Source organism: Thermobia domestica, chromosome 12 (genome assembly GCF_964235325.1).
Source record: "Thermobia domestica chromosome 12, izTheDome1.hap1.1, whole genome shotgun sequence".
Classification (NCBI taxonomy): Eukaryota; Metazoa; Arthropoda; class Insecta; order Zygentoma; family Lepismatidae; genus Thermobia; species Thermobia domestica.
This window is the reverse complement of record NC_137465.1, coordinates 139,772,864-139,793,141: the sequence shown is the minus strand read 5'-3', so window position 1 is coordinate 139,793,141 and position 20,278 is coordinate 139,772,864. Positions and strand designations below refer to the sequence as shown.

Sequence of the window (20,278 nt, the reverse complement as noted above, 5' to 3'; positions counted from 1 at the left end):
ACGATACGATACAGAAGACTTAATGTTTTACGAATGTTAATTTTAAAAATATGAAGTAGGGATTTGTGTTCGAAATATCCATTTATAAGCATTGTGGTATTTAAGGTGACTATTTTAAATAGTGACATTTTAAGATTGAAATTGCATTGTTTCCGTGAAAGCTAGTTTACAAGGAGACAATAGATATTTACGCAAATTCTCCTCTCTGCTTTCTCACTTTTTCTGTTTTGTATCGTAGATATTCGTAAATATTGTTAATTTTTATAACTGGAAAAAATATATATATTATTATGGAAAGCACATTTCATTCTTATTTACATTGCCTTTTTTCTCCTTTTGAAGCGCTTTCAGCCTGTAACAATCGTAAATCCGTTCAACGACTCTGGTTGGGTTCCTACAAAACAAGATGTTGAAACCAGGGAAAGCAAGATATCTCCCACCTTTGCTCAGAAAAAGGCAGAGGTGAAACTAAATGCTATGCCGTAAGTGTTGTGTTATAATATACAAATGTTGTTAGTATTTTACAAGTGAAGTGATTGTGAACAATGTAAGTGTGGGGAAACTGTACACAACATTATTAATATAACGAGAAACAAAAATACCTAGACATAAGACATTGAACTGAACAAAATAGCATAAGTAGGGAAAATTTTCATGCTTAGTTTTCGTGTTGTAAACCTAAAACTTAAATGGTGTACGATAATCATGCAATCTATTGATTCTAAAGTATATCCGCATCAAGCTTTTTACTATGACACTAGCAAGACGGAAATTCACGGCATGAGAAATAGCGTTGAAAATTATTATTAACTCTTAAACTTGAATTAATTTTTATTTAATTGTTATATTGCCCAAAGACGAGGCATATATCAGTCAATAGATTACATTAAGCTGAATAAAATGACATGATAGATTCTCATGCGTAGTTAGCGGATCAACAAAAACATTTTTTTTTTTTATTTATTGTGTAGAAGTATATCGTTCGTTGCCAATAATAATTGAGGGTTTCAGGCGCAAAACTGGATAACCCACTAAAGTGAGATTTCTAGAAAATCGAATATTAATTTTTGTGAAAATCTGCATTGGAAAGTAAACAAATGAGCATACAAATAAAATAGAACCAACATGAAACAAAATTAGGTGTTTATCCTTTCAAGTTATGACATTTAAAGTTATTGTTATTTGCAGTGAACACAATTTTAAACCGTTTCTTGTGTTTAATGTGAGTGTAAAATGTGGCTTGTAATGTTTTGCACAAATGAACAAAAGCTTACCACATTGGTATACTACTTGAATAATATTACTTATAGTTGAGGAAGTCTGTTAAAGTACAAAATCACTCCGAGACATCACTGTAGCAAGTACAATTGTTTGTGATGATTTTAGCCGCTTGTAAACCATCGGTGTGTAATTGCTTGCACATAGGGTAGTGTTTTCATACCTTATAATCATGATATTCTGTGTTCTTCCTGCTGCAACTTGTAGTACTTTCGGGAACATAATCAGGAGCTACATCGCTATTATCAACAGTAAACTTTGCAGAATGTACCCGATAAATTGCTTGTGGATGCGCGCACGTTCACTATTTCCTCCATCTTGATTGTGGCTTTTCATATTTTACTTCAAACACGTTGTGGTTTCCCATGCATTATGTAGTCACCTACACCATCAATCGATGAAATTTTCTACCACTTGAAATGACTGACTTACGCGCTCACTAAAGACAACGTGATTACCGTTCAAAACTCAGTTTCGGTCTTTATGTGCGTTACCATGTTTTACGCCTGAACTCTCCAATTAATAGTTTTTTCTGCTGGAACAGGTCGTTTATTTATTTTGTACATAAACGTATATATATATATATATATATATATATATAATTATTATTTTCTTTAAACAGTGAGGTACATACTACTTGTAAGGTTAATGGAAAAATTGAGAGTAAACAAAGAAATAGAATAGTATTGACCCTCGGAACGCCAAGATCATTTGCTTTCCACAAAGTATAAAGATCGGATCATTTTTGACCCACACATATTTTCCCTAACAAATGACTGTTTTTCAGAATATAGACAACACCCATCATTGTTAAATATTAATGTACATAGTTAAAGTTAAATTACTCATCATATGTTATTCCTTTGACTGGTAAAACCTAGCCATACTGTGTATAAGCTGTAAAGCGTGGCTCATAGAAATACAATTTTCCTGTTTACTCACAAAATATTTGATAAGTGAAAGATATCACGACGGATAAGAAAATAAAGTTGCAGGGTTTACGTAATTCATTATTATTGACAGATACCTGAAAGTTAAGTTCGGTCATTTGGCAGATTCGTATAAATTTGCAAAATTGCACGAAATATCACGATAAGGTCAAAATACTGTTTTTAAAACTTGTGGACAGATGCATGAAGAATACATAGAATTTCAGTTGTCTACGAAATGATCAATGTACAAAAAAATTAACATTCTAACACACCTGAAAAATCAAGGAGTATCAGGGAATTTTATTTCTGTCTAGGAAAATCAGGGAAGTTATTGAAAAGTTCTTTAATGTTGGAGAAACAAAGTAGTGTTCTCGATAATGAAGGCAACTTTGAAGTGATAAGATTATTTGGGATTTAGAGATTAATCAACACAACAGTATAGAGTACTAGGTTACAGATGGATTGAGTTATATCAAGGTGTGTTGGGCCATGACTTATGGTTAGGTTCTAAACTCTTAAATCAGTTGAGCTATAGCATCTGGAATCCCTTAATATAGACAGTGTAGCATCTCTGACCTTCTGAGCAAGATGCATACGTCTTTTTAACCGACTTCAAACATACAAACAAAGAAGAGATTCTCAATTCGATTCGGTTAAAGCATAATTCTTCGACACAGGTGCACCGATTTTATATATTTTTAAAGAGTATTCTTTTCCAGTGATTCCACATAAATTTCATGAGGATCTAACAATAGTTTTCGGAACTAGACCATGAAATTTCTCAAAAGCTGATAGAGTTTAATACTGTGTGTATGTTCACATATAATCCAGTGTATATCACGTATGCTGATTTAATTTATATATATATATACAGAGTGGCCCAAAAGTAGGTATACAGACCTGCATCTATCAAATATGACATTTTAATTGATTAAAATAATGAATTACTTGCTTCAGTTTGTTCCAAGCTTAAGGTATAAAATGAAAATTAATTAAGAACAGATAAGAAAGAAACTAAGTCAATACCTGTATGGATGACAATAAGTAAATGATACAAAATGTCATGACCGATCAGTATGGGATTGTATACCTATTTTTGCCCCACCCCTCACACACATACTCACTCCTTCACTCTCTCTCTCTCTCTTTTCTATATATATATATATATATATATGTAGGGTGGAAGGTAACAATACCGAAAAGCTTTGGGGATTCCTTATGTAAAATGAAAGAAAAAAGCTAATAAACATGGGTCGAAAAACGTCTCCTTTCAGAGTTATGAACGGCCAAAAATTACGTTTCAAAACGCCCTGGCTTAGAAATTATAGGTAGTTTAAGGAAATACACAGGGACTAATATGCACTATATCTAAATTTCCATGTTTCATCATCCTCCGTTATCGGCGAAACAAACTTTAAAAAGGAAGTTAAGGTATAGTAGGGTGTGTCTATCGGTCACGAAATCAGAAAACGGTCATGGAAATCAAGAATTATTATTTTTTTTTTTAATCGGTACAAATATAAGTACGAACTGGAAAATTTTGTTCTATAAAACGTCAAAATTCATTACCAAAAATACTTATGATCGGCTTTAGACGCTACCAAATCGCAAGCAAAGCATGCCTTTATCGCATGCATAAAAATTCGGCCTAATTCGCACCCAAATTTGCTCTTGAGATGCTACGCAGTTTTATGGTTTGGTAAAGGAAAAGTCACAAAATTTCATTTTGGAATTTTAGTAGACGCTCCGTATAGGGATACTCCTTTAAGTACTAATGGTACGTTCGTTTCACTGGTACTGGTGAATTCTGAAACATGGATATTGAGACAAAACGCATACTAGTTCCTGTGTATTTCTTTAATTTGCTTGGGATAGGCCCTATAGTTTCTAAACCAGGGCGTTTTGAAATGTGATTTTTCGAGTATTCGTCGGTTTATAACTCTGAAAGGAGACGTTTCTCGACCCATATTTATTAGAACTTTTTTCTTTCATTTCATATAAGGAATCACCTCCCAAAGTTTTTCGGTGCTGTTACCCTCCACTCTATATATATATATATATATATATATATATATATATAGATAGATTACTTTGTCACTCACATTTCCTAGGTTGACCTATTTTATAGGAAGTTAGTGACCCACGTTTAGTTTAGGTATCTGACTAAAATCTTAGGATTACGAAAAAAATATTTTAAAAAAATTAACTTTTCTCAGGGAAATAGATAAAGGTTTGTCAGGGAAAACAATTTACAAATATCTCTGGGAAACCTGTCTGAGTATTCGAGTCATTTTGACCTGATTTTGGTGTTCCGAGATTTAAGGCATTATGTCGTGGTGGTAGTTGATTATAAAGTGATTCCATTTCAAGTCGTCCAGGGTGGTCCACACGACTGTCTCAGATTTAGTTTATTTTTTAAAATAAGAAACTACATACAAAATTATTAGACCCATATTTTTCCCTTTTGCTGAAAAAAAAAATTTTCTTCGATTTACAGCCTTCCAAAATAGCTGCCCTCCTTTCGGATTGCTCGAAAAACTGAAAAACATGTCAAACTAAAAATTTTATTGTAGAGAAACGAGTGTACTTAGCAACATAATCGCAATAGCAGGAAGAGTATAAAGTTGTATGTTTCGGTGGAGGACCAAAATTCGTTTATTGGTCCAATAGGAATCGCGCAATTCACTCGCAATGTTGCCAACTTTGGTGAAATTTTTACTAACTTCAAACATTTATTTTTCTGTCCTCACGAGCAATATCAACCATCTGCTTCTAGCATCGAAATCTACTCCATAAGGTCTCTTGAAAATGTAAAGGACTTATGTTTCTGATTATTACATCCCACGTTATAGCATGATGAAAAGCTGAAAATTTCATTAAGACGCCATGTTTGGACACCATTTTCTCAAAAAACCCACCTTTTAAAAATCTGATTTTTTTACAACTATTGGAGAAGTACCTAAGTATTTAGTATCCGTTAACCGTTCATGCGGCTGCAGCCCCTAACATTCGCAATTAATTATTGAAATTTCGATTTTTGTACTTGAAATGTAAATATTTCCTATGGGTATTTAGGTCCTATACACAAGGCGATTTGAAAGGGAGTATGGAAATTTTTAGGGACGAATCCTGACATCAAATCCAGTAGAAAAGTTTCTAAACATAAGTCGAATTCCACTTCATTTTCGAGTTACAGGGTTTCCAACTCGGGACCCAAAATCGGCTCGGGACAATTGAAAATTAAATATATATTTCACATTAAATCAGAAACTATGTGTTAAAGTTATAATGAAGTTCCGAAAGTTGATTTGTATCAATATGATGATTTTTACGTTAATTCCAATTCGGTTGGCAGTGTTACCAACTTGGTAAAACTTTTATTTGTTTCCGAACGACACTACGTGGATTTTATTTGATATTTGGTATTCATTAATGATTGTGAACATCACATGTAGCACAATTTTCCCACATCATCACAGTTTTCGAAAACTTACATGTATTTCATTAAAAGGTATTATCTCGTGCGTTATTGATATTTTGTGTGATTCGGTGTCGTGAACAGTGTTCTCTAGAACCATGAAAATTGTTTTCACTGGTAACATGACATTGTAGTGCACTAGTTAAAAGTGTTTGTGTGAAAAATAATGGGGAAGTGCTATTACAGTAAGGACCGTATTAAATATGTTGATTATGCTAAAAGTCGTAAGAAGATTGTACACAGAAAGAATTCTAGACAAAAAATTTATCTTGCGGTAAAATATATGGATTACGTACAGCATGTCTGCCCAAACGTACTATTAGGGGAGGATGATTATTTGTATCCTGTACACAAAGCGATTTGAAAAGCAGTATGAAAAATCTTGAGAGGTGAATGCTTCACCGTAGTCTAGGTTTCACCGATAACTGCCGTTTTAATGGCTACACATTCATGTTTAGCATGTTAACTGTCTGGTTAATGGTTTCCAAATCTACATTGAGAGGAACAGATTCTTTATCTTGCTGGTGCATAATTTCATATTTACACCTTCTTCCGTGGTCACCAACATCTCATACACATTTACGTTGTTCACGGTAAATATTGAAAGCATCGTTTACACAAATAATCATCCTCTCTTAATACTACGTTTTGACAGACGCGCTGTACGCAATACATATATTTTACCGTAAGATAAAATTTTTGTCAATAATTCTTTCTGTATACAATCCTCTTATGCCTTTTAGAATAATCAACACATTTAATGCGGTCCTTACTGTAATAGGACTTCTTGTTATTCACACAAACACTGTAACTAGTGCACTATAGTATCATGTTACCAGTTGAAACAATTTTCATGGTTCTAGAAAACACTAGGACGATGTTCACGACACCGAATCACGTAATGAACTGTTTCGTGGTTGCAGCAGAACATCTTGAACAAATTCGAACTTGATGCGTGGAGTTATGAGAGGTTTTGCAATAATAAAAAATAAATTTTCTTCTTCTTCTTCTTCTTCTTCTTATTATTATTATTATTATTATTACTATTATTATTATTATTATTATTATTATTATTATTATTATTGTTATTATTATGACAACTTACACAGACGTAGTTTTTATTCGAGATTTTGGTTTTATTAATGATGGCAAACATCAAGTGAAATTCGCTTTTAATGTAGCGAGCTATCAATAACGCACGAGATAAAACCTTTTATTGAAATACATGTAAATTTTCGAAAACTGTGATGTGGGGAAAATTGTGTTTCATGTGATGTTTACAATCATTAATGAATACCAAATATCAAATGAAAAACACGTAATGTCATTTGGAAACAAATAAAAGTTTTACCAAGTTGGCAACACTGCCAACCGAATTGGAACTAACGTAAATATCATCATATTGATACAAATCAACTTTCGGAACTTCATTATAACTTTAACACATAGTTTCTGATTTAATGTGAAATATATATTTAATTTTCAATTGTCCCGAGCCGATTTTGGGTCCCGAGTTGGAAACCCTGTAACTCGAAATTAAGTGGAATTCGACTTATGTTTAGAAACTTTTCTACTGGATTTGATGTCAGGATTCGTCCCTAAAAATTTCCACACACCCTTTCAAATCGTCTTGTGTATAGGACCTAAATACCCATAGGAAATATTTACATTTCAAGTACAAAAATCGAAATTTCAATAATTAATTGCGAATGTTAGGGGCTGCAGCCGCATGAACGGTTAACGGATACTAAATACTTAGGTACTTCTCCAATAGTTGTAAAAAAATCAGATTTTTAAAAGGTGGGTTTTTTGAGAAAATGGTGTCCAAACATGGCGTCTTAATGAAATTTTCAGCTTTTCATCATGCTATAACGTGGGATGTAATAATCAGAAACATAAGTCCTTTACATTTTCAAGAGACCTTATGGAGTAGATTTCGATGCTAGAAGCAGATGGTTGATATTGCTCGTGAGGACAGAAAAATAAATGTTTGAAGTTAGTAAAAATTTCACCAAAGTTGGCAACATTGCGAGTGAATTGCGCGATTCCTATTGGACCAATAAACGAATTTTGGTCCTCCACCGAAACATACAACTTTATACTCTTCCTGCTAATGCGATTATGTTGCTAAGTACACTCATTTCTCTACAATAAAATTTTAGTTTGACATGTTTTCAGTTTTTCGAGCAATGCGAAAGGAGGGCAGCCATTTTGGAAGGCTGTAAATCGAAGAAAAATTTTTTTTTCAGCAAAAAGAAAAAATATGGGTCTAATAATATTGCATGTAGATCCCATATAATAAAAATAAATGGAATCGGTCTATAGCTGAAATGTGAAATTAAACGTTATGTTCATGGAAATAAAAACTCACAGTTACACACACAGTTTTTTAGGCCCAGCCGCTAGGACTAAAATTCATGGTCCGATAAAACGAAGGCATTGTACCTTACTATGTAGGATTAGACCCAAGGGGGTAATTAATTGTATTAATAAGACTGGGATAGTAAAGAAGTTCCATGTAGAAATTGTTAAGTAGATGTTGAGAAAGTGAAGTGAAATATACAAAAAATTTGCATGAGTTTTTAGGCTAATAACTATGGAAGTAACGTATTCATTTAGTCCATTATTCGTTAACGAAAATTTGGGTCGCCACCCTACAAGAGTTCTATACTTTGAGTTACGTTTATTCTTGTTAACTTTAATAGTAATATTTTTATGATACTGTAAGCAAGAAGAACTTAATATTGTAAACCTGTATACCAGTGAGTGACATGAATGAACTAGAGTTTTCAGTGTATTACTGTCGAACAGCTCTTGGAACATGCATTGAGAAACAGAAATATAGATGTCTTTCACATATTAATAAATCTTAATAACTATAAATTTTGGTCTTCATTTATTGCAGATGGTTCCATGGCAAGATATCACGTGAACGAGCGGAGCAGCTGCTTTCACCAAAGGAAGATGGTTTATTCTTGGTTCGTGAATCGACCAATTTCCCCGGTGATTACACATTGTGTGTGTGCTTTCAAGGAAAAGTAGAACATTACCGCGTGAAATATAAGGATAATCAACTGACTATTGATGATGAAGAGTACTTTGAAAATTTGGCTAAACTCGTCGAGGTATGTTACAATGCTCTGACGATCATACGTTTTTACACATTCTGGATTATCCACAGATCAATTCTATTATTCAAAACTCATTAAAAATATTATGAAGGTTGAAAATGTGTCAACACTTCTATATATACGCCATAGAACGGAAGTGATGATTCTACTTGCACCACTCGTTGGTTCGATACATAACTTACCTCCCAGCAGGATTGGCAAAATTATATTAAAAAAAAAAAACTTTTTATTTAAACTTTTTTTTTATTATTATTATTTATGGGCAGAAATAAATTTGTTTCGCCTTGGTGTTTTTATGTAACAACAGGTTTGTTCTGGAATGGGTCACATAAGCTTAAAGCAGAAGCCAAACCACTTCTCGGCTTTTTTTTCCGAGAGAAATTGTCCTCCATTTGGACTCAAAATCGGGACTAATTGGCCACAAATGCGATGAGTGCCGACTCACGAAGGACTCCTGTACGAAGGATACGTTGTAGTGATCTTTACATATTTATTAATATAATTGTCAAGAGTCATTCCAGGAGGACAAAAAAGATAAACAGTTGCACAAGTGGAACCATTATACAGAATTATATATAAATCGAGAAACTCCCGCCTTAACCATTGGAAAAATTCTGTTATTACTTTAAATACAAAGTAGTTACTGCTTTGCATGTAAAATTCTAAGGTCAACGTATCATAATCAGTACGCAAAAACCGAGGTATGAAATTACAAATTTAGTATGTAGATATCATTCAATAAAATTAAAACAAAGTCCAATTCAAGCTAATTTTGGAATCTACGTAGGCAGTCGATAAATTTTGCTAATTTCTATCAGTGTATTTAAGCAACCTTTGCTTTATATATATATAGGAAGGAATTCAGGCATACAATTTGGTTTCCTTTCGTGTGTTTAGGCTCAACATCCTTACGTAATACCGAGGTTATTAAGAAGAAGACTTCCGCTTAAAGTGACATCCTACTTGGTTTACACTTGAAAGAAGGGTTGTGGTTCGACAGAGAATTGAACATGGGACGCCTTGATTAAAAGGTGAAAAGGATATAAAACTAATGCAGATGGTTTGATATGTGGAAACGTCAACTTGAAGTTCACACGATTTAAAGCATGTATTTTTTGTTTAAACTTTTTTTTTTTTTTTTTTTTTTAAATAAAGAAAAGCTGGTTTAAACAAGCCAACTCTGCTTCCCAATAATTGGTCTTTTCACCAAAGACACTTAGGCACGCGCCTTGACTACATTAGTCTCGCATGAACTGGTGGTCTAAACTTGTACAACCGATCGATGGTATCGGAAAGTGCTCCACCATCCACTGTATTCTCCGGACTTATATAATTTCGTTCCCAAGGCGAAGGAGTATTTTATATCATTCTTCATTCGGAACTGGCGATTTCCTAGTGTTCCAGAGATTTTCCAGGCAAGAGACCGCTTTATTCGAGCCTGTAACAGACTAATCATTGCTACAGATGTATTATGATTCCACATCTCTGGCAACAGTTTGAACTCAAAGCTGGAGGAAACATTGAGGGACATTTAAAGTTTCACAGATGTATTCTTTCTGTATCACTTGTAATTAAATAGTGCCTCTATTTTTAAGTTCATCTCTCGAAATTTTCTGTTGAACCTTCAGTTGTTCTTTCGTGTCATAATACATGTAACAAAGTAGAATTACATTGTTGGTTTTTACTAGGGATGGCCAATTCCGGAATTTTTACTTTCCGGAATCCGGAAAGTAAAATCGGAAAAATTCCGGAATTCGGAAAAATTCCGGATTTCGGAAAAAATCCGGAATTGGGAAAAATTCCGGATTTCGGAAAAAAATCCGGAATTCAGAAAAATTCCGGAATTCGGAAAAAATCCGGAATTCGGAAAAAAATCCGGAATTCGGAAAAAATCCGGATTTCGGAAAAATCCGGAATTCGGAAAAATTATTTTTTCTTTTCGTAATCCTAAGAATTTTGTTCAAATGCAAACGAACAAATTTCCTTTTTGTAATCCTAAGAATGTATGATGCAAGTTAAGCTGAAACTTACATCCTAAAGTATACACTACTCAATCTTCCCATGGTTAATGAGATGTAGTCCAAAAGTACGATGTACTCCTAATATTTAATTTTTGTTTTACTGTGATATTGTCCAGAGGTAAGACATATATCACACTGAGATAAACAACTTGACATAATGAAGATGTTATGATACGTAGTTTTCCAGAAAATCGTGAGAAACGATTTTTTATGAAGTTAAAATATGCGTCGCTTGTTGCCAGTGTGATGCAATTGATAACTTTTATGCTGGAATAGTCTTATTATTATTATTATTATTATTATTATTATTATTATTATTATTATTATTATTATTATTATTATTAATCGTTTATGTACTGTAAAAGAAAAATATGAACCGTTAAGTAGTAGATTTTATCTGTTGTTTTTTGATATCTTCTAACAGTAATAACAAATTGCTTGTAAATACGCAATGATTATCAAGGACAATGGCATATTAATGTAAGGACTACTCTGCAGATTAGCAATAAACAATAAACAATAACAGATAAACAATAGTCTCCCCCCAAAAAAATAACTAACTTGGGCACGTCAGAATGTTCGCGAGAATATAGGGACGCATTGAGACTAGCAAAAAACGTGGTGTTATTATTACTCAAAGGGCCGTACGATGGAGGCATTAACGTTAATGTTAATGGCACCAATGAGCACTTACTTGCTCTAACGGTTAACCTCATTTTTGAGATGATTCTTAGAAGTGGGCGTGTTGGCATGCAGTTGGAGTACTAACGATTTGCGTCACTATCAAACACTAACGTAGCACTAGCGACGTTTAAAGTCGAAATTGGAGTCTGACATAAGTGGCTTGTCAACTTCACGGACATTATATTTTCCTTGAATGCGAGAATTTTGCGCCCGGGAAATTTGCGCCCTACCACAAAAATAGGAAAAAATGCGCTCGCAATATATTTGCACTGGGATGTTTGCGCCCTACCCCAAAAAGAGGGGAAAATGCGCCGGCTATATATTTGAACTGGGATGTTAGCGCCCTACAATTCAACTTATTATTGTATTGTGTAAAGTAACTTCCACTCGCACTTGAACTAGGCTTGCCTCTCATCGTCTCAGTGAGTTACTCCAACCGTTATAATATTCCGAACAAATGAAAAAAATACAATTTTAGTTCACTAAAGGGCAATCCATACAAATACAATTCTTCATTATACTACAAAATTTACAATAAACGTATAAATGACTGATATATAATTATTTATTAATATAATCAAAGAGTATAATTTAATCTACAAAAGGCTGTTTGGCTCTACCCAGATATCTCTGTTCACAATCCTTGCGAGTTGTCTGGCTTTTCAGGACACAAAATATAGAAAAGAAAATGTAAAGTGAATGTAAAATCAGTTCAGTAATATTATCAAGAAAACTATGTACAGTGTGTTTACTTGCTGGAATTACACTTCAAACACACAATTGCGTTCAGTCGTTCTTTCAGGAAAAATGTTCCGGGGGGCACATTTAGTATTCCGGAGGGGGGTCACTGCTGGTACTATTCTATTTATTATTATATTATAGACGTATTATTTTGGTCTCCTCCGAGGGGGCACTCTGAGAGCTCTGAGGAGGCCAGTGTTCCCCCAAAATCATCTCTGGAAGAAGCAGTGATTGCGTTGATCCGTTGTGTTCTTTTGGCTTATATTGAAGTTTATTCTCCCCTTATATAGCCACAATGAAAATAAATCACAAATGGCATGGTTGTGGGGGGAGGATTGTTTATGTTGTAATGTCAGCCCATCCGAGGAAATGCGTAAGCTCCAATAGGTTCTTTTATTTCGCAGGGCTCAAACTTCCCGGTGGAGGTACATCGCAGGCGCAATTTTCCCTGTTCTTGAGGTAGGGCGCAAATTTCCCAGACGCAAAATTCTCGACACCGTTCGAATGACCTCGGAAGACGATATCTTTTTCAATACTTTTTTTATATTCTTTTACTCGAGATTTCTTCATAGCTTCTTATTAAAATACTTACTAATATATCCTCATTTTATTGTCCTAACCAATCAATATGGGTATGTTGTCAGTAAAATATTTAGATTGATCGAGCCTCTGGTGTGTAACCACAGTATTTCATATCATGCCCCCATTAGAAATCTTGGCTAAACGAACCAATATATGTTGCCAATAAAATAGTTTAGAATGATTGAGCCCCTGGTAAATAACCACAGTATTTCGTGACAGACCCACCCCCCTTCCTATTACCATATTCTAGCTACGTGCCTGACTCAGCTAATTCTCTACATTCTTTACCAAGCACACATTTTCTAAAGCGGAAAATGCTCTCTAAATACCTAAGCTCATTATTTTCTGCAGATGCACAAACTGGGTAACATTCTATCTACATGAATGTTATATATGTCGATTACTGGAAACCGCTTCTCGCTATCTATTACCATATTTACTATATAATGATTAACGTTAAAACCGGAAATGGTTGATTTGTACCGCTTCCGGTTTGAATATTACATTCATCAGGGCACTCGATTCTTAACTATTGACTCTGTACATCATGGCCAAAATTGATTGGTAATCCATCAGATAGTCCTTGAGACTGTTTGTTTCACTGACGGACAGAATGAATATATGGCTATAGAGTTTTGATAAACTAAATTCGTTAGTGAGTGATGATGGAACAAATATAAGAAAGGGAACCAAGAGTACCACCGGGAAAATTTTCGAACACAAAATTAGCCATCGAAAACCCACATGTCCTGGGTTAGAATACCATAGATGAAAACTCTACCACTGAGTCATCAATCACCCGCTTATTAGTTTTGTTAATTATTATATTAATATAAATTAATGAATGCCTGCTTATGTTAATTATTGAACAATTACATTGTATACTTCGTAAAGTCAAAAATTATAAATTTGTATTTACTGTACATACAGTGAGCGCAGAAAGTGTTCGCACACCTATGCTATTGAAACGAGAATGCCTGCGAAAAAGAAACAGAAAATTTAAGAAGTGTAATAACACACACAATATGAATAATGAAAACTAAGCTTTATGAATATATCAATAAAGAACCACAAAGACAAGTTTAATGGTCAGAAAGTAAATAAATTCCGTAGAAAATGTATAGAGTAGACGCAAAAAGTGATCGTACACCTGACGTACGAATACGAAACAAAGATACCACAACTGGGGTTCACTAGTATTCACCTGAGTATACACCTCTGTATAGCATGACGAGTAACAGAATGAGTTTAGTTGTGAATAGGAGTGAAAAAACTGCACGGTGGGCTGTCGAAATGGGAAGCAACCGAAAAGAAACAAATGAGGAGACAAGAAAAGTAATTATTAAAGTGCATAAGAAGGGTAAGTCTTTGAGAAAGATAGCAAACCTCAGGGGCAGATCCAGAGGGGGGCGATCGGGGCCATTGCCCCCTCCCCACAAGAGGAAACTTTCTTAGTTTATATATAAACAAACCCATCCATAACAAGTTTGGAGCTCTTAAAAGTAGCAGTATTACTGCCGACCGCCCCTTCCCCAGAAGTCCGTCCTGGATCCGCCCCTGTATAGAGTAGCCACAATCGAGTATTTTCCGCTGTATGTTTGGAGTCGTTGTCTTGCTGAACAATAAATTGTTTTCAAGAACCATCTTCTGCGCACTAGTATGGAGATATGCCTTTAATATGTTAATATACACTTTGTGGATCATCACTCCATCGATAAGGTGGAGACGACCCACTCCTGAGGCACTCATACAACCTCAGACGAGCACGGACCCTCCTCCGTGTCTTACTTTAGGGACGAGATTTTGAGGATTCATCTCTGTATTCACCTTGCGCCATACCATACGCCTCCCATTGGACTCGATAAAATTAAATTTACTTTCGTCCGAAAATATGACCCTATTCCAGAAAGAAGCCTGATCCCTTATCTTTATACTCTTTTTCAAACTTTAGTCTCTTTATACGATTTGTCTTGTTCACCCAGAACATTTTCCTGGCTATCCGACCATGATACCCTGCAAATATTCCGCACTGTACTGGCTGATACTTTAACACCGCGTGTTTCCAGATCCGTTGCCAATTGCACAGCACTACTTTTTGTAACCTTTTTTCTTTCCCTAATAATGTAACGTTTAACTCAACACTCTTGGTCTTCCAGTTCTTTTCTATTATTATTATTTTTTTTATGGTTTCGCACAGTGATAGAAACATTATACATCGCAATTATTGTTTGTACTGTTGAACGAGGCCTGTCTGCAAGGTTTGCCAGGGGCGGATCCAGGACGGACTTCTGGGGGGGGGGGGCGGTCGGCGGTAATACTGCTACTTTTAAGAGCTCCAAACTTGTTATGGATGGGTTTATTTATATATAAAATAAGAGTTTCCTGTTGTGGGGGGGCGATCGCCCCGATCGCCCCCTCTGGATCCGCCCCTGACTCTATAATACCTTGAAACAGCTTCGCACACCTCCCCAATCTCCAGACATGAACCCCATAGAACATCTATGATCTGTTCTGGAGACAAGAATCAGAAGGCACAGCTTGTCTACTAAAGAAGGCCTAAGAAAAGCTATACAAGAAGAATGGGACATAATCAGTCCCGAAGCTACAGAACTACGAACTACTACAGGTGAAATCAATGCCACGAAGACTACAGACAACCATTAACGCACAGGGTAATCCCACAAAATATTAAATAACGTAATATACTTTATAAGCATTAATTCAAGCATAAGTGTACGGTGACTTTTTGCGTTTACAAAAAAGGAATTCTCTCTTTTCTTCTGAACAAAACAGTGATTATGTTTGTTTGGCCTTTCTCTCGTATATAGAAATAAAATGTATGAATGTGTAGTCTTAATTCTGGTTATATATATATATATTCCACCTCCCGTTCTCATGCTAGCTGTTTTCAATATAAAGTATGCACGGTGTACGAACACCTTCTGCGCTCACTGTAGGTATGTTGACAATAAGCGAATGTTATTAGAATATTTGTTGAGATTTATTTTCCTTCACTGCCTTTCGCCTGGTTAAAAAGTAGTTTGCAGTGCTTTGGAGCAGCTGCAGGTGGGAACGCGATAATGTTTGAGACATACCGGCGACTTTTTTGTGTGTGAAAATAAGACCTTTCTCATAAAGTAGTAAATAACTGCAGTAGCAATTGTCTACGTAAATGATAAAGACACATCCAACTACAAGAAATTAATACAGTATATATAGCCTATTCATTATTGTGTTTCTCTTTTAACAGCTACTAGCTAAGGATAGCCAATTCCAGAATTTTTACTTTCCGGAATCCGGAAAGTAAAATCAGAAAAATTCCGGATCTCGGAAAAATTCCGATTTTTTCTAAATTCCGGATTTTTTCCGAATGTCGGAATTTTTCCGAAATCCGGAATTTTTCCGAATTCCGGATTTTTTCTGAATTCCGGAATTTTTCTGAATTCCGGAATTTTTCTGAATTCCGGAATTTTTCCGAAATCCGGAATTTTTCTGAATTCCAAAATTTTTCCGAAATCCGGAATTTTTCTGAATTCCGGAATTTTTTCGAATTCCGGAATTTTTCCGAATTCCGGATTTTTACTGAATTCCGGAATTTTTCTGAATTCCGGAATTTTTCTGAATTCCGGAATTTTTCCGAATTCCGGAAAGTAAATTTTCCTATTCCGGAAAACAAAATTTCCGGAATCCGGATTCCGGAAAATTTGCAAAGCATTGGGAGAAAGGTCTGACTCAAAGTATGGAAAATATTATGGTAAGAAAATTCGAATGAGTATTTGTTATTTTTAATCAAGGAATGTGTTCGATTTAAATACTTCAATTTGTTATATATATAGTATGACTTTGGTTGTATTAAAATCAACTATTTAATGCTTTCGACATCATTCGTGTGTCGTAAAAATTTTGTAAATTTTCAAAAACCTCAGTTGTTAAATTTTAGTGGTGGTTGGATTCATCATTATATTGCTAAAGCAGATTTTACAAGTTCTCACAAGCAGAATTCCAAAAATAATTTCTACTAAAACCTGTGAAATACAATTCAAAGGTGACATTTAGTATTCACTGTACAACTGAATACGAGTACTAAATGCTTTTGATGTTTGTTTCTATAGTGTTCTTGGGAGACCCGGGTTCGATTCCCGGCGGGAACTCATGTGTTTCGGAATCGACGTTAATCAGTAGGTCCCGTCTCCTATAGCCTCGCTGCTGAAAGGGACGTTGAACTCAAAATTAACACAACTCTATAGTGTTCTTAAGAATGAATAATACATGACAATTAAATTTTGTTTCATATATGCCATTACAAAACAACATTTTTTTTCTAAAGAATAAGATGGGTTTATATGTGCTAGAAAACAAGCTCTCCTCATGTAGTTGAATTTCGTCAGTGCAGAGAAAAATCTTGTATGATATATAGCGTTGGTCATAGACGGTTGACAGTAGCAGTTATTCAGTTCTCAGTTGATTAGAGTAACAGTAGCTGAGTGGCGTAAACAATACGGTGTGAGAAGTATCTGTAGTAAGTGTACATTGAATAGAAAGTTATCTAAAGGATAAACGTGTGTTCATACTTAGAAAAGTTGTAGTTATATATCTACAGTTACAAAGATGTTATTGAGTTATTTGTTTAACGTTTTCCATACATATTCCTCCATCTTGACAATCATTCCATAACTTGAATAACAGAGGGTCTGTAGCGAATCATCCTATACTAACTAGGTTGTGATTAGAGAAGAAAATCTTGCGATTGTAGCATAATGTTTTGTGCAAGCTCCGACCAAATCAACTCAAAGGATTCAGTAATTGTATTATGATACAACTTCGATAATTCATTTCAAATGCATTTTTATCATGAGGAAGTGAGATTCTGAAATCGTAATTGTTATGCCTTGCTATTGCTTTGTTTAAAATTTTAGGTATACTGTAAGAGTAAAATGTATCGTTTCCAATACCCTAAATAGTACTTGAGGAAAGGGGATGGTGGATGTGTGGAGGGGGGCTCACTTCTCTGGTGTTAAGGGTCTTAAGTTATCCAAGTCATATGAGTCATCGTGGTGGATTATTGTGTCCATGATTTTTGTATCCTAACTCTTTCATCCTTCCTCTCGTCTTCACTTCCTCACCTCATCAAGTCTTCCGTCATTCATTTTCTTCTTGCATTTATGGTCCGTCTGCTGTTAGCCAATGGGCATAACCAGGGAATGTTGAACTCTGTTCCATACATTCCACTCTTTAGCTTGTATTTATTTTAATTTAGTTCGATTAGAGCTTTAAATACGTGGTATGTTTCTTTCTAAAATAATGGTGTGCATAACGTTTTGGTATGTGTAGATAAAAGAAAACAGTAAGTTAACTGTAATCGTACCTTTAGAAGGAAAATGTATCAGTTGTAATAAATTACAAGTATTGTGAGATAATGAACTGCAGTTTTTTTTGGAAAGCTACGATTCTGACAAATGCGTTGTACTGGTGATTCACGAAGATAGCTTATTTTCATCTTAAAAGAAAGTTTTCTCGCATTTGATTAGGGATAAATGTATTATAGGATGTATTAATATTTGCTGTTAAGTACTATGAGCTTGCGTGTTGTCTACTTCTAGCACTATGAGCAAGATGCGGATGGATTGTGTACACAGTTAACAAAAAGCTTACCAAAGAAGGGAAAACAAGACTTTTTCGTAGATACACAAGCTTTTGTTGAAGCTGGGTGGGTTATTCAGACTCACGAATTAGAGGTAAGTGAACGAAAAAAGAAAACAAACAAACGAAAAAAAGTGCAAAATGAAAATGAACAGTACTGATGAGAGATTTAAAATTTAAAAGTTTAGTGTAATGTGATTGATGGATTTGGAGGAAAAAAATTAAATATTCTTAAAACAGTCATCATTTAGTGTTTGTAATTCCGATAGATGTAGAATCTTTAGAATTAAAATTTCCTTGAAGTATTTTAAATATTATGATTTAAAATAATAATAAATAAAAATGATCAAGATTCAGCCAATAGTTACTGTCACTGAATCCTTGTCTGAGGACAGGAAGATACAAGTTACTAGTAATTTAAAGAGTGACAATGTGCAATTGGGCAAGGTATCGAACTCGCATTCCAGGCTTACTGTGTTGGTGCATTATCCACTACACTATACAGTCCTTCATCAATTTAGCCATACATTCTCCTCTCGAGATCGGTATGCAACCAAATTACCGTTAAAATATTCTCAGGGAAAGATATTCTTGAGTTTCACAACAACAGTATTGAAGACAGAAGTATAATAAACTTTAGACAACCTATCTTCTGTTTGCATTAACACTTTTTTCTTTCCACAAATCAGCTTAGGGAGTCGATAGGTAAAGGAGAGTTTGGAGATGTAATGCTGGGCATTCTAAGGGGCGAGAAGGTGGCTGTTAAAATGTTAAAAGACTCAAGTGAAGCAGCTCAGAAGTTCTTAGCAGAAGCATCGCTTATGACGTAAGTAAACTAATCCTTGAGAGAAGTAAACATATTGTATTTTTAATATTTGGCAATGAATTATTGTAGACTGAAAAATACAAAAATTATACCACCGTATATACTGTTGCTAAAAACAACAAAGATGTCATGCTTCTATTTTTATTATTATTTTTCCACCGTCGTCGCCATCCCTTAAGTATCCTGACATTTAATTTCTAGACAGCTATTAGAGAGAAATTGAAATTATCTATACAACTTTTCGATGTTGCTATAATGTTTGACTTTTTTTTTTTTTCATAACGTTTCTTTTGGCCCAAGAATTAACTTCATATGAAATGTTCGAAACAAGATTTTCTTGCTTCCTTGTGTAGTTCCAAAATCTGAATCAAGAACATGATCTAAAATCTTAAATAAACATCGCGAATTCAGGTTAATTTTTCTAAATTTTCGTGAAGTAAACTACTTCAAAATTTCCAAGCCAGGTCACGCAGCAATTAAAAGTAGGACGAAAGAAATTTTAGCGTTCTACAGCGTTAGTGTCTACAAGCCATAGACAGTTCATTTCTTCCTTGTGGTGTTAATAGATTTTATGAAATTCAAGCTGTGATGAGCATGATTGGTGGAAAACAACATTCCGTGCAATTCAGAATGCTCTACGTCAGATTCCTCCGAATTGATAGAAAGTATATGTAGTGGTTCAAGGCAGTTGGTAAAGACCATCACACTGGAAATAGTTGAAGAAACTATCACGCTACTAATGATCATGAACTTAACCAAGTTCAAGTACAATAGAGGTGCAACCAAGTTAGTTTTCGAAGAAAAATTTTAATTATTGTTTTTTCTCATGAAATGTAATATATTGCAGAAGATAAAATAAATAAATAAAACACCCTGTGAGTAATTTTTGTATATGTCAAGTATTTCATTAGCATACTATATATACTTAATAGAATAAATCTTATATTGCTGTAAAGGAATTCTTG

The 20,278-nt window shown here is 34.5% G+C and overlaps 1 protein-coding gene across 2 annotated transcripts in view; it reads left to right on the top strand.

Annotated features, from left to right (window-relative positions):
* Positions 1-20,278, top strand: part of Csk (C-terminal Src kinase) — an 82,372-nt gene that overhangs the window by 30,460 nt on the left and 31,634 nt on the right. For both annotated transcript variants that reach the window (XM_081734162.1, XM_081734161.1), the window contains exons 4-7: positions 343-482; positions 8,594-8,813; positions 18,448-18,582; positions 19,177-19,313. In XM_081734162.1, the coding sequence (XP_081590288.1) occupies positions 343-482; positions 8,594-8,813; positions 18,448-18,582; positions 19,177-19,313 (632 nt within the window). The remainder of the gene's footprint in view (positions 1-342; positions 483-8,593; positions 8,814-18,447; positions 18,583-19,176; positions 19,314-20,278) is intronic.